This window comes from Falco rusticolus, chromosome 19, assembly GCF_015220075.1.
Source record: "Falco rusticolus isolate bFalRus1 chromosome 19, bFalRus1.pri, whole genome shotgun sequence".
Lineage (NCBI taxonomy): Eukaryota > Metazoa > Chordata > Aves > Falconiformes > Falconidae > Falco > Falco rusticolus.
Window position 1 is genome coordinate 5,152,701 of NC_051205.1, and position 14,765 is coordinate 5,167,465.

At 52.8% G+C, this 14,765-nt stretch overlaps 1 protein-coding gene across 1 annotated transcript; it reads right to left on the minus strand.

The window, feature by feature from the left end:
• Positions 1-1,502: 1,502 nt before the first annotated feature.
• LOC119140203 (exendin-3-like) lies at positions 1,503-2,653 on the minus strand. Its single transcript, XM_037371289.1, has 3 exons — positions 2,553-2,653; positions 1,698-1,850; positions 1,503-1,578 (listed from the first exon to the last, which is right to left on the minus strand). The coding sequence occupies exons 1-3, from the start codon at positions 2,651-2,653 to the stop codon at positions 1,503-1,505; spliced, it is 330 nt and encodes a 109-aa protein (XP_037227186.1).
• Between the last annotated feature and the right edge of the window lie 12,112 nt (positions 2,654-14,765).

Consider the following 14,765-nt stretch of genomic DNA (forward strand, 5'->3'; position numbering starts at 1 on the left):
CCCTGCCCAGTGAGGCTCTGGGTTTGCTGGGTGCAGGGCTGGTGTGTTTCTTCACGCGTTCTGCGCTGAGGTCTTGCTTAGTGACTCTGGGCCACCTAAAAGGTCGCTGGAAGCCCCCAGCCCCCGGGCCAGCTGTGGGTGCTGCAGCTGCCTGCCACCTTTACACCCCATAAACCCATGGGTGGCTCCTGATTTTGTGCCATTTCCATATTTCCTTGTGTGGAGGAAATTTCTACGGGGAGAAGCTCTCTCAGAAGTGTTCCTGGAGTTGCTTTAGGACTAAAAAAATAAAATAATTTTTGGAGTGACCTGGAATGCTTTAGTTGGCAGCAACCCCCCTTCCCATGGCTGTGGGATGGGTGTTGGGTGTTTTCCTCCTCTTGGAAGCCTTAAAACAGCTCCCCAAATCTCCCATGGGCCCTCCAAAAAAGTTTCCTAAAATGAAGTGCTGGCAGTCCTTAAGCAGGGGGAAAAGTTTTGAAAAGGTAAGATATAAGATGCTGGTACGTCTATCTTATTTTAATTATTCTTTTCATTTTACCCTGGTGTGTTATATGTAGAAATACAGGAAATGCTTTTGTTCGGAGATGCTGAAATATATTTATTTTATTGTAAGAGATGATCTAGTTTGGAAACGCTCTGTGTTGTCGCAAACATCCTAATTGCCCTTTTCCCTAAAACGTGAGGAATTGAGAGAAAAACGGCACCTGAGCCAAGGAAGGGTTCGGAGCCTGGGACCCACGGCTCGTGGGATCCCAATGGGATGTTCGGAACAGTTGGAGATGTCAGGAACCAGCTGCTAGCTTTATTTATTTTTATGGAAAGCTGCAGGATCTGCAGTGCTGCGGGAGCAGTTACAGTGAAAATGAATCCGCAGAAATCCAGGTTTGAAGGGAAGGCTGATCCCTGGTGCAGACATTAGGAGGTGACTGGGAAACACCGAAGGGGTTAACGTGGCTTCGAGTGATGGATAAACCTTGCTGTTGGTGGAGGGGTCCCACATCCCCAGGCTGATGGTGCTGGAAAGCGAATGCCTTGATTTGCCATTTAATTGTACCTAAAACCCAAAAACCAAACAGCTTCATGGAGTAGAAACTTCCTCGTGAAATCACTTCAGGAGCTTTTAAACTGTGATGGTGATTTGCTCATTAGCAAAAGAGCAGCCGCTTTACTTTGACAAGACCAAAACATGGTATTATCTCCTATAAATGTAAATGATCCCACCGTGTTAATGCTGCAATGAAATGTAAAAGCGCAGTGAGAACAAAACAGTCTCATGCAATGTTATACAATTAAATCCCCCCCAAACAGCTTAATTTTCTTGGTTTTATTTTATTGCAGGTAAGCACTGGAGGATCCACGTGAGCCAGTTAAAATGAGAAACAGCATCAGGTGTGGGGAACCGCACTCTGCCTTTGCACCAAACCCACTGATGTGTGGTTATATTTTAAAATTACTCATTTATTTGGTTTTAATTGGCCACGTTTGCTATTTAGGATGACTTACGCCAGCAGTGGGAACATGGCTGGGAAGGGCATGCTGCGGGGCTCCTCCTTCAGGTACCTCTTCTTAGAGCTACTGAAAATAAGAAAACTCCCAGGAGAAAACTAAAACTGCACTGCTGGTTGGGATCAGGGGCTCGTGGCGTGGTGGGAGGTGGTTTCCCAGTGTAGTCCCATCCCCCTCTCCCCTTTTACCTGTAGCGCTTGGTGTTGATGAGCCAGTGCACGAAGTCCTTGGCCTTCATCTTGTCCAGGTAGCGGGTGAAGTCGCTGGTGAAGGTGCCTTCCGAGTGCCGCTTGAGGTTGGATGCGAAGCTTTGGGCGCTTTGGGATTCGTACGAGTGCCACCTGCTCGGGAGAGAAGGACGGGGGGGAAAAAAAACGTGGTATAATGCACGTCATGCAATCCTGCACCCCACCTGCATGAGGTCCCCAGGGCAGGGGCTGCGTCCTGCAAAGTGCTTTATTGTGTGGAGCATCCTCCAGAAAAGCTGTAAGAACACGTGAAAATAATTTGCAGTTTCAGAGAGGTCTGCCAAGCCTGGCCAGGGTGGTTCCTGACATCAGCTCTATGCAATGTCCTATCCCATATTATTTGCCCTACATCCTGCTCAGCTGCAGTGGGTTTGTGCCTCTGCCTTACTCCCTGCTTCCCGCTCCTGAGAGGGAGTTTGGTGCTTCCCTGAGGTTTAGATCAACTCCAGGATGGAGAGCTGATGCTGAGGTTCATGGCAGAAAGTACCCAAAGGGCTTTCCTCCCATGTGGCCACCGGCATGGAGTGGGGCTCAGCACCGTGCCCACAGCATTGCCCTGCCCTGTCTGGTCTGACACAGCTGAGAAATCTTGGAGGGGTGTGGGGGTGTGTGTGGTGGCAGCATCCCTGTGTGTGCTGGTAGAGAGCCTGGAGGGAGCTTGTCCAGATAAATACGAAGGAAACAGGAACGTTGCAATAGTGAGGCTGTCCCAGCGGTGGGAGAGCCAGCAGCGATGGGAGGGGAGGAGGCTGAGCTGCTCCCACAGCCCACCCCCGTGCCGGCAGCGCCCCATACCTGGACATGTCACCCAAGTCCTTGGGGCCCATCTGCCACGCTGCCGGGATCAGCACGGCAAACACCAGCCCGGAGAGGTACAGCCACCGGACCATCGGCATGGGTCTTCCTAGAGAAGGCAGAAGTTGAGATAGAAATGTCCGGGGCTGTGGTTGCCACTGATGCCCCAGTCCGTGCGGGAGCCCCGGCAGCATGGCACGGGACAGATCCAGCATGAGACAACCTCCTTCCCAGGTGTCCCGGCAGCATTTTGATGAGCGCGTGTGAAAATAGCATCCTCACAATTACCCGCTGGCACGTCTGCCGTTGCTTAGGCGCAGGCACATAGCTGCCAAAGGGGTTTATGTAATCTAAAGAAATAATTCTTTGCAGTAAAAACTTTATTACAAAGCTCCCCTTTTCTGTCTAGGAGCGATATTTCTGTCTTGAGCTTATCACCAGAGTGCTGGAGAACTTTCCTCACCATTAGCTGCTCAGAAAAGCAGCTTCCAGAAGAGTTGCTTGATTAGAATTTTACATTTCTTATCTTTGCTGGCTGCCTTAGGAGTTCAGGGGGAGTAAAATGCCACCCCCCACCCTTTATTTGCTGAAAATCAGACTTTTTGTGGCCTATCACCAAGCACTTCATTACTCTGGTTTGATTTCTTCAGAAATTAGTAAAGAAGGGAGGAAAAGGCACTTACCTTCTGCCAAGACAACCGTTCCCCTAAAAGCAAGATCCTATTTTCCTCCTCCCAGCTGGTTGTGCCTAAACTCTTCTCCTTACCAGTGCTTTTAAGCTTGTTAGCAGGATGCTAAGAGCTGACGGGTAGGTCATCGGTACCCCTGGTTTTAGTTGGATGGGTCATTATGAATCATTACAGGATTTTTTAAGTGGAGCTGTTGCAAAAAATATCGTTGTTGCCGTATTTTTCAGCTTACGCCTTCAGCGAGGTGGTTGTTTGTTTTTTTTGTTGTTGTTGCTGTTTCTCTTATCTTTTCTATTTTTTAACACTTCTTGGACCAAAGGAGTGACCTGTTGGTTTCCTCCTTTCAGGTGAGATGGCCTCTTAGTGCCACAGTGCATCTTGCATGGAGAAATTATTTCTCTGCCCTTTCAAACGCCTTGGGTTTGAGTTAAAAAGCATTTAGAAAAAAAGCCTCAGCAAAGGTGTAAAAGAAGCACTTGGGTACCCAAGCACTTGCTGCTGCTTCCTGCATGGTAAAATTTGGGTTACAGCTCATCAGCTGGGCAGACACCACTTTTGATCCAAGCCCGGTTTTGTCCCCCGAGGCCAGATCTGAAATTGGGGCCATTCACCACCGTTTCTTTGATTTGGGGTTGACAGGAGGCACCGTGGGTGGCCGCTGATCTGGGTCAGCGCTTTCCCTGTGGGACATCCAGGCTTAGCCCAGGAGCTAGAGGAACAGCTGGGACTCATCAGGCCAAGGACAACACTTTTGCAGGGGCATCTCCTGGGAACTTGGGCTCATTTTTTAAAATCTTTGAGGCCAGCAAAGGGAAAAAGGCTTGAGAAGAGCAAAACTGAGGGTCGCCCTAAAGAACCAGATCTGGCCCTGGAGAAGAGGGTGCTGGCGGCCCTGGGTGGACATGGAGCAAAACCCTCAGGTCCCTGGAGGTTCTGGGAGGTCAGGTGAGCTTTTGAGGGCTCATCATTCAGAGGACTGATGGCAGGCTGTGTTTCTGGAGCAGTTTTGGGGTATCTGGGGAGCTCTTGGCTGAGGAACATCTATGGTTCAGTGCTCAGGGGGCTAAATGTGCCCTTTTCACGGCAGCATGGTTGATGGGCAGAGCAAAGCAAGTCTTAGGAAGCTGATCCGTGCTTCTCCCTCACCCAGCACCAGCCACCAGAAGAGAGACAAGGCTCAAAGTCCTGATTTTCTGCCCTTTACTGTCCTCTTCTCCTGAGACCTTTCTTCTTGTGGTTGCGTAATTATTATTATTCTACCAAAGAGATTTCTGTAATTATTGTCACTGTCAAAATGTGGCTGGTGTTGAGGGGACAGTCATCTTGAAGAGCCTTTTAATTAGGTCCAACAATGGCCTTACAAGAAAGCCTGACATCAGAGGAGGAAGGTATGAGATTAATTAGCTCAACCTTCGGAGGAGAGGTTCGGATCTCCTACCCATCACTTGGATGAGATATTTATTAGTGCCACCAAATTAGCTCATGATGACAGTGTTTGTGATATCCCCCTGGCCCAGGAAAACAGATGAGCTATCTGCAGCGGTGGGGGGCTCGAGAGAAGAGAAATTCAGCTCAGCCAGTGCAGTGCTTGTTGGTCGCTTCATGGTTTTCTTAGTGGTGGCTCCCAGCGTCGGAGTCGGTTGGAGACAGAACACTTTCTCTGCTGTCCATGGGTGATTTTCACCGGCCCATTGGGACGCGGTGGTCTCCCCTTCCCAAGTGTCCTCTGTGGCCTTCCATCTGGGTTGAGTTGCTGGTGGCTCTCCCACCCTGGAGGACTGCACATGGGGGCACGAATGTGTGTTCTAAGATGCACCGCAGGTTTTTGTAACATTTTATGACTTGGAGAGGTTTTCGTGGACAGCAGGTGGCAGCCTTCCTCTGCCCATCCTTCCTCTGCCCGCCCTTCCTCTGCCCGTCCTTCCTCTGCCCATCCTTCCTCTGCCCGTCCTTCCTCTGCCCGTCCTTCCTCTGCCCGTCCTTCCTCTGCCCGTCCTTCCTCTGCCCGCCCTTCCTCTGCCTGCCCATCCTTCCTCTGCCCGCCCTTCCTCTGCCCGTCCTTCCTCTGCCCATCCTTCCTCTGCCCGTCCTTCCTCTGCCCGTCCTTCCTCTGCCCGTCCTTCCTCTGCCCGTCCTTCCTCTGCCCGCCCTTCCTCTGCCTGCCCGTCCTTCCTCTGCCTGCCCGTCCTTCCTCTGCCCGTCCTTCCTCTGCCCGTCCTTCCTCTGCCCGCCCTTCCTCTGCCCGCCCTTCCTCTGCCCGCCCTTCCTCTGCCCATCCTTCCTCTGCCTGCCCTTCCTCTGCCTGCCCTTCCTCTGCCTGCCCGTCCTTCCTCTGCCTGCCCGCCCTTCCTCTGCCCGCCCTTCCTCTGCCCGTCCTTCAGCGGCCTCATTGCTGGGCAGCTCCCGAAACGCCCCGTCTGTCCCTGCAAGGACCGAAGTGATGTGATATGCTTCTCTTGAAGGATGGAAGAACCCAGGCTGGGGGATGCTGGTGGTGGCAGCACAGTGGTACCACAGCCAAGCTGGCTTTGGTTCCAGTCCTTGCTCTGTGTGCATCTTTGGAGAAGCACCTTTGAGGGCACAGGAGCATCCTGTGCTGATGGAGCATGGACCAAAGCATGGACCAAAGAAGTTGATAAGGGAAGGCTCATGAATTGTACTCCATCTCCACCAACCCTCAGATAAACTCATCCATACCCTGTCCGACTTTTGGTGCATTGTCCCATTAAGTCCCACCAGGAGCAGCTGTGTGGCCGACCTGCCCACCTCTGTGTCCTGGGCTCCGCAAGCATGGGGAGAGGCAGGAGGAGCCAGGCTGCTCCGGTGGGGATGGTGGCACAATGGCCGTGCTGGGCTGTCCGAAATCAGGCTGTAAACAAGACGAGTTTATGCTTAAGCCTGCTCTTAAATTATAACACAGACCTGCTGAGCCCCATTCTGCCAGCAGCCGGCTGGCGCATGGGGGCTCAGCTCCCCAGCCTGGTGCTGAGGTCTGGCTGCCGTCCCTCGATGCCTGATGCCTCCATGCCACAGCCTGAAGGCAACCACAGAGCCACCACAGACACATCAAACCGCTCCAGTACTACCGTCCCGTAGCTGCTGGTGCAGCGTCACATACCCAGCGATAGTTAATTTTGGAGGGATTTACTGCAAGCAAGGAGGAATAAAGGCTTTGGCTTCACCTTCTTGGATCCGCTGCAAGGAGACCTTCATTCCCCACAAAGGAGCATTTCAGTGCAAGAGAGAAGGGGATGGAAAAGCCCTCCCCTCCCTGTGTCCCCCCCCCATGGTTCAGAGCCCGGTGCCCTATGAGCCGGTGCTCTCCATCTCATCGTCTCCACGGCCGAAGGTGGTGGTGGGGTGTCCCCCGCTCCCCACCACTGATTGGAGGCAGTTCTGTCCCTGCGTGTCAGGGCGTGCTGCTCGCCGTGGCAGGGACTGCTGCCAAGCCATAACTGGGCAAAGGACCTTCTCGGGTCGGTGGTTTGACCTGAAACACCTGCAGGGTGATGCGGGGTGCACGGTGTTGGTTTCAGCATCTTTAGGGCTTTTTTTCCCTGTGTTTTGCTTTACAGGTGTTTAAGAGCAAAGGGAGGGCTGTTAAAGAAAGAGATTCTGTGTTCCCAGCAGAAATTTGGCAGCTCTGGAGGGTCGTGGATTATTTTCCTGCCTCTTTTCCTCTTGGTGCATGCTTTTTTAGGTAAGAAACAGTATCTGCCTTTGATGCTGCAGAGTCAAGGGCCTGCAGACTCCTGGCTTGTGCTCATGGCTGACCTTAATGCCAGGGAAGAAGAGTGTGGTGGGAGGCAGAGGTGGTGCCAAGCTACGTGGCAGGCTGTGACGAGCTCATTTGGAGACATGAACCCTTAAGAACAGGGGTCGGTGCCATGTAGCCCTTCCCAACATCAAGCCCAGGCTGTGCCTGCCCCGTGGTGGATCTCCATTTTCGATGACTCGGTTACTTTTCTCCCTTTGTTGCTAAGGCAGCAGAAGGAAACGGTGTGAGATCCCTCTTGCCCCCAGCTCCCATTGCTCTCCTGTCCCCAGGCATCGTTCATGAGCACGAAGTGTCCACGATACACGCACGGCAAGGCAAGCCATTGGGTGCCAAGGGCATGCTTCCCACTGGGGAACTTGAACGTGAGCCTGGAGAAGTGGCAGCAGCTTCATTAGCAGATGCTTGAACGAGAAACCAGCTTGCTCCAGTGCTGGGCTGGGGGGTGGGCGAGCTAAAGGGGAATTGCAGGTAAAACACGTGGGGGTCAAGCAGGGGGCTCTCCCATGTGGGGTCTGGACACCTGGTGGGTACCAGCCATGGTGGCACTGCTGCAGGAGTGTCCCTGCTCCTCCTCGTCGGTGGGAGCTGCTGGTCCTCGGGGATCACATGAAGGTCAGGTCCCAGGCTCAGTCCTTTCACCCGGGTTAACTAGCACGTTGTGCCTCCCTGGGCTAAAGCACCAGCAGTCAGCCTCGGCAGGTGGAGCAGGATGCAGGACACCTGGCTGCACCCTGCCTGCCTACAAAGCCTGATGCTTGGTCCCTCTGTGGTCTCCAGTTCTGCTCCCTGGCTGCCCCCCTGTGCTCTCCACATGATGCTTTGCAGCGAGAGGTGGGTGCTTCCCTTTCCCTTCGGGAGGAGAGCGGGTGCTGAGCGGTGCTGGGTGCTGTTGGGTGGTTTTGAGCAAGCTGTGGGTGCGCTGAGCTGGCTTGGCCCCTCGGGGCACCCTGGCCCAGCACCAGGCGATTGCTGGCTCATGCTGGAGCCCTGCAGGAGCTGAACTGGGGCAGCTGTGGGCAAGCTATGCTGGGAGCCCCTGGGGCGATGCCCGTGGGGCTGGATGGCTGTGGGAAGGTTTGGCTCGATGTGCCTTCAGCCTGCCAAAAACCCCGATTTAGGATCTGGGTGGGTGGTGGTTTTTCCAATTGCCCTCCTTTATCTGAGACAAAGGAGACTGTGGTTAATGGTTTATTTCTGCTAAATGTCCCCTTGGCTTTGAAATGTGGGAAACGTAGTCAGGTTTATTTTACCTGCCTCTTCTTCCTGCCCATAAATAAAAATCTTACAGACCCTAATGAGACAAGTTACCATTGTGCGTGGACTAAAAAGTCCTGAGTAGAGGCTGGAGCAGATGTGGCAGAGGTTTTAATTTCACCCTCTTGATTTCTCTGGGCCCTTAGCAGGCTTGTGTGTGATTAAATAACCCTTGACTTCTCAGCTTTGCAAAACATCCCCTGTTAGAGACCTTCTTTGGCTGTTTGCAGTGGCTTTTAGTTTGGCAGCAACTTTGGTACCAGACTGATGAAACCTGATCGTGCCATAAATCAAAACTTCTTTGCATTCAAATGCAACAATTAATCCTGGGTGTGTTGGTGCAATTAGATGACAAATTATGCCTCAAGATTCACTTGCTTGTTTATGTAGAGAAGCTGTGTTTGCTCAGCCGGGGATGTTTGGCTAAGGTTGTCAATCTACCCCAGGGGATGTCGAGTGATAAACCTGGGGAGCTGCACCCTGCTGCAGCTGCAGAATTCGGACCCTTTGGCCTCAGCAACTTCACCCGGACGCTGCGGGGTTGCCTGCCCACTCGCACCAACTGCTTTTTGGCGAGCTTGAATTGTCTGAGCCCTCCGCTTCCCTGAGGTGTTCGTGCAGCATTAAACCTTGCAATGCTCAAGCCATGTACAGGAGGATTTGAGCCCTACCAGACTGGGGTGGGCATTGCCTCCAGACCTGCAGCTCGCAGGTGGAAATGCTCCTGGTAGTCGTGTCTAGTTCTGAGACCGCAGGTCTGCTGCTAAATAGCCAAATAAACAGATATATATAGAGAGCTATAAAATAGTCAAATAAATAGCACAAGCTGAAACCCCAGTCACTAATGTGCTGCTGGATGTTTGCTGGATGTCTCATTTAGAGGTTGTCTTGGAGTCTGCCTTGATGTGGGTGGATGCCCTCCGCGCTGGGGAAGAGTCTTATTAATGTGACGAGGGGGGTGTTTTGCTTGAATCGCTGAAAAGTCGGGGTGGCTGCTGGAGCAAAGGTGTGTTCTTGGATGTGTGGCTGTTTCCATGGGGGAAAAAAAAAATAATAAAAGAGTATTTAGGGGTTGAATGGGGGATGGAGAAGGGATGAGTAGACTGAAGCACAAGCTGTTGTTGTGGGGACACTGCCTGCAGAGAGGCAGAGCTGGGCTCTGCTGGTCTGTGATGTGATTTCAGCTGTGGGTTTAGTGCAAAACCCGAACACAGGGGCAATGTGGCAAAAATCCAGGACAAAGACCTATAGATAAAAAGCCTGTTGATGTCACTGGTGCGACTTGGTTCTGTTTATACAGGGAACTTAAATGAAGGTTTTATCTACTGATTAACTGTCCTTACAGGATTTCTTTGTGAAACACCCATAGATGTTTTCTTATCTGCTTGGAACAAAATAAGCTGATAGCGTTTTATACCTTTTCCCCTTATGATGGTGATTGGTGCTGATAGCAGCTGTTGTAATTCCTATGGACTCTGATCTCCAAGTAGGGGGCAGCGGCTCCCAGTGAGAAAGCAATTGGCTTTTTGGAGAAGTAGCTTAAAAAATAAGGAATTATTTTAAAAGAATGGAAAAAGGGCTTATTTTCTCTAGCTGATGCAGCTTTGGCAGGAAAACAGCTGCTCTGTCACCAAATACAGCACCTGGCTATGAGGGGAAAATCCCAACCGTCAAAGGCTGAAGTAATTGTTGGGGAAGGGCAATTGCTTTTTCTTTTTTTGTGGCCTTTTTAAAAAAAAGCAAACTGTGTGGGACACTTTAAGTTTGTTTTCATCCATTATTTTTTTCCAGGCTGCACAAGAGGGCATTATATCAACCTGCAGCTGCACCTTGCTTGGGCAAAAGAGCTCTCGCTGTCTTGCCAAACAGGATTAATGTCAGGCAAGCAGAGAGGGGCCTGTATCCTGGAGGACAGATGCCAGAGGATTTATTTTGTTGGTTGGTGGTTATTTTTTAGGGGTTGTTTCTGAGCTGAACTGCTTCCTGGATCTGCTGGCCAGCCCTGCAGTTTTGCTGCATGGGAAGGGTCCGCGAGGACGTGTCCTCCCTTGCTCCTCTGCATCGTGGTGCTGTTCGGAGGCAATGAGCTTGGACACCTCTCGTTTGGGAGTAAACCAGCCCAAATCCTGAGTGGGCATCTCCCCTGGGCAAGAGCTGGGGCTGTTCGGAGGCCTCCGTTGGGCTGTGGTTTAACAAAGCTGTGCTTAATCCCCTCCTTGCTTAGTCCTTGCATTCTCCTTGCTCTCAGCAGCTGCACCCAGGAAACCCTCCCGGCTCCGGAGTTGACCTTTTCCAACAAAGCACCTTTGTCAGGCAGACCTCAGGGCTGTGGGGTTGCTTTTTTATTTTCTGTTCTTTATTTATTACTCTCTCCTCCCCCCCACCCCCCCTTTTTTTTTTTCTTGATGTCACCGCCTAGCAGCACAAGGATCCATTATACGAGCCGCTGTTGGACTTTGCTTGTTTGCAGGAGGGTGATTAAGAACAAACGGGCAGCGGCGGGCTGGATCCTGGAAAGCGGAGGCCAAAAGTTTGAGCAAGAGGAAACTTGGCAGCAGAAACACAGCCCTGATCCAGCCGGCGCTGAGCCTGCTGTCCCCACGTGCCGGCGAGGGAGGGAACCTTGTTCTCACACGGGGTGCCGTGGCTGGTGTTCGGGGAAGGGTGAGTGGGAGCACGAGTGGGTTTTTTTCCCCTCAGGGTGACCTGTTCTGGTGAGGGATGTCCTGGTCCCCTGTCCGTTCTCCATGGAGCATCCCAGCAGAGGGCAGCAGGAGATGCCCTGGGCACCCATCGCTGTCCCATGGGTGCTGCTCCAGAGCACTCATGATTGGTGCCAGGGCAGGCTGACCCCTGTCACCTACTGGTACCCCACCTTGGGGCACCTGCTGTTAAATCCCAACTCTTCCAGGCTTTGGAAAGGCATTTTTGGGGCTGTAGGAATGTGTTGAGGTGGGAACAAGCAAACCCATGCAGATCTGCTCCTGCCCTCCCTGGTCTCACTGGACATCTTCTGTCCTTCATCTCTTTAATTGCACAGTTTATTTGGGGGTAACACTCATCTTACCCCGTAGTTCCATGTATGATGGTGCTGCATCTGCCCGTGCTCATCCCATGAGCGTGGCCACTTGTCCCAGCGGTGCCTGTTGCCGGTGGGTGCCAAAGCCTGGCGCGATGCGCTGCTGCATCCCACCCCCGATCATGTGTGATGCGAGCCAGTGAGCAAAGTACAAATTACGGCGGCTGACCCTCAGGCGGGGGCTGCGTTGCCCGGCCAGGGTGATGCCTTTCGACAACAGGAAGGGTGGCTGCTGGCCCTCGGCGGCTGCGTGAGCTGTTTGCTGGCTGGCAGTGAATCGGCACTGCAGCACCCGAGTAGGAGGGGGAGGACTCGCTGTGGGTGCTGGCAGAGCCTGTGCCATGACTAACGCCGACACCCAGCCTGGCCTCTGCCCTTCTCTGCGCCAAGGTTTCTCTGTCGGTAGTGTTTCTGGAGGGTGGCAGTGCCCGGCAGCTGTGGTTGATGCACTGGGAACGTTGTCTGCCAGCCTGGCGCAGCTGCTGGCGCGGTGCAGAGCTGTGTGTGGGGGTGGGGGGTCTTGGGTTGGCTTCCTTGTGGCTCACCTTGGTCCCTGGCTGCTGCGGACTCCATAGCAAAGCGGTTGAAATAAATCCTGCTGGAGGGGGTTTTGCTTCCCTGTGCCGCCTGCGCTTTATCGCAGCACTTGGGCTGCAGTAGCCCTCTGCAATGTGTTTCCATCTTCCCTGGCATCCTCTTGCGTTTCTCTTTCATCTCTCACCTTGTTTTCAACGAGCAGGGTTGGGCAGTGCTCTGCTTTGGTCTCCAGGTGAAACCAGCCTCGTGCTCTTCACATGGAGTCAGAAACTGTGGCTTTAAGCAAAGCACTTATGGTTGCAAGATAGTCTGAGCTGGTGGAAGGGATGTGCTCCCAAATTGTGGAGCGTTATCTGTTCTTGCTCAGGGCAGAGTGATGGTGAGAGCAGGGGCTGACCCTTTGCAAGGGACTGAAGCGAAGAGGCACTTGCAGCCCAGTGAAAAATCTTTAATTGGGATGTTACCAACGGGTCCTGCCTCTCCTCAAGCACCTGGTTGCTTCTCCAGTCTCAACAGTGGCCCAGTGAACTTTAGCTGAGACACAGAACCACTAGAGACCTTCCTTAAGCAGACTGAAAGCCCTTTGTGTACAAAGACAGAACATTTCTAAATTGTCACAACATGTGAAAATATGGTTTTCCTACCTTCCAGGAAAAAAAAAAAAAAAACAAAAAACCCACAAACTTTTAAAGCTGTGCAGTATTTACCTGCTAATGGAAAAGATAATCAAGAGTGAGAAATAGTCTGTGAAATCCTCTCAGTGCAAAGAAATTGCTAGTAGGCACGTTCAGGGAACAACTGCATCCATTGCCCTTTCTTGGCAAATATGTACAAGAATGGTATGGTGATGTGCTTTGCTGTAATAGCTTCACCTGGTGATATATCCCTAAAATAGAGAAGGGGGGGGAAAAAAAGCTGGTAATACAAATCACCAAAATAGTTGACTTTATTAATAAAATGAAAAGGTGCTGGATCTATTCGGCCATGAGGAAGGGTGGGCGGCAGTGCGGGTGCGTGGGCTGGGGGTGCACCAGGATGCTGCTGCCGTGGGAGCTCCTGTTTTGGGGAGAAGCTGGGAAAAGGAGCGTGACGTAGCTGTGACTGTCTTACTGTGCACGACAGGTAAATCTGGTTTGAATGCACAGGGATTATGCCAGCCCTCGCTGTGTCTGCTGAAATAAAGGTATTTTTTTGTGGAATGGCTATTTCTGTAAGGGAGTCTGGAGTGGCTGGTGGTCAGCAGTAACAATCGCATTAAAAATGGGGCCAAATAAGCTTGAATATTTTAAAAAAATAATTATTTTGCTGTTTCTGGGCAGGTGAGAGCAGGCAGGACCTCCGGGTTTCCCAGCTGTGGCCTGGGCTCTGCCCTGGTGAAGGTGAGGTCACGGTGCTCGCTGGATGCCAGGGTTTGGTCTGGATTAAATGTGACGTGGACCAGTGGGAAGTTGGGTGGGGAAGGAGCACCAGGCTTCCGTAGCGGGTAGGGATGCTGCTGGCTTCACCGGCGTGCTCACCAGGTGCCAGCCTGCTCTTACCCTGTGCTTTATGGTCCGCCTGTGCATTGGGGAAGGGGGTTAAGTGCTTGTGCCCCCCCTCCTGCTGCCCCCAGCCCTGCGTGGGGCCATCCTGCCTGTGTTTTCAAGCCAGGCCCTGGATGCTTTTCGTGCTGACGCAAACCTGCTGCTGCAGGATCCTCTGATTCATCCCCACGGAGGGCTCACACCCAGGCTGGGCTTCTTCTGGTTGTTGATCGTGCTGATGGTGCTGGTGTGGGCTGGGCCCTCCGCGGGGTGCTGTGGTGGTCTCTGATTCCCCCTGTGGGATGGGGTGTGTAGGGAATGCCAGGGCTCCTGGATCCCTTCTCTGGTGCTGGGTGGATGGGGTTTAGAGCAGCAAAGCAAGGGGGATGCCCAAGGTTCCCTGCCTTGGGGGGAGCTGGATGCACTCTTTGGGTGAATCTTCAGGGTCTAGGGGTGCAGTGGAAGGAGACTGTGAGATGCCGCTTTTGGGGATGCTGAGCTGCTCCAGCCCCACGCTGCACCGTGGGTTGCTCTGGCAGGGGTGCCTCTGGGATCTGGAGGTGCTTTAGTGTTTCCCCAGGCCCAGCGTTTAGAGCATTTCCCACGCCACATGCGACCACGCTGACCTTTCCCAATGAGAAAGGGGCTTCACGTCCTTCCCTTTTACAAAAGAGGAACCTGAGGTGCGGAAGAGTCGTAGATCTCAGCCCGTTGCTGGGGAGGGGTGAGGTGGGGGGGTTAAGACAGCACAAGGTTGCATTTTTAGCTTCGTAGATCTGCTGCTGACCCCTGTGAGCCAAACTAAGGGCTTTTCCTCCTCCTGCTTGTTACCAACTGTTGAACTGGGGGTGAGCAAAGGAAAACAAGGGATAAGTGCCTGCTGCTGCCCAGGCTCATGCAGTGCCGCAGCCTGGATTGCAAATCTGCTTAGGTGTGTGAAAATACAGCTGATGCTCCCAATTGTCCCCAGCGCCGCTGTGCGAAGGCGGTGTAACTCACCTGATTGGGATCAGGGAGCTCCCAGGCCACGGTATCCCACCTCCTCAGGGGTCTGCACTCAGTGGAGACCTCGTCTTTGCAGCAAGAAGAGGGGCTGTGATGGTGGAGCTTTGCATGGGGGTGGATGTAGGGAGCCAGAGGGAGGGACGGCTGGGACAGTGCCAGCATGCGGTGTCCCCATGCCCAGGTTGGGAGCGAGTTGCTTTGGCAGAGGGTTGTGGCAGAACTGGAAGAGCAGGGCTGCAGCAGAAGGTCAGGGCGAAGGTGTGGGTTTGACACCTGGCAAGGGGGCTGGGGAGCATTGTGGGTCAGTTTTTGAGGGCACCCATGGAGCTGTCTGGGAGAACTGGTATG

What these genes read in the sequence shown, in the direction of transcription:
- LOC119140203 (XM_037371289.1), bottom strand. Translation starts at nt 2,653, where the DNA reads ATGCCGATGGTCCGGTGGCTGTACCTCTCCGGGCTGGTGTTTGCCGTG. An exon ending in GACTTGGGTGACATGTCCAG is followed by an intron (nt 1,851 to 2,552) that starts GTATGGGGCGCT and finishes TCTCCCGAGCAG; the next exon opens with GTGGCACTCGTACGAATCCC. An exon ending in ATCAACACCAAGCGCTACAG is followed by an intron (nt 1,579 to 1,697) that starts GTAAAAGGGGAG and finishes TCTTATTTTCAG; the next exon opens with TAGCTCTAAGAAGAGGTACC.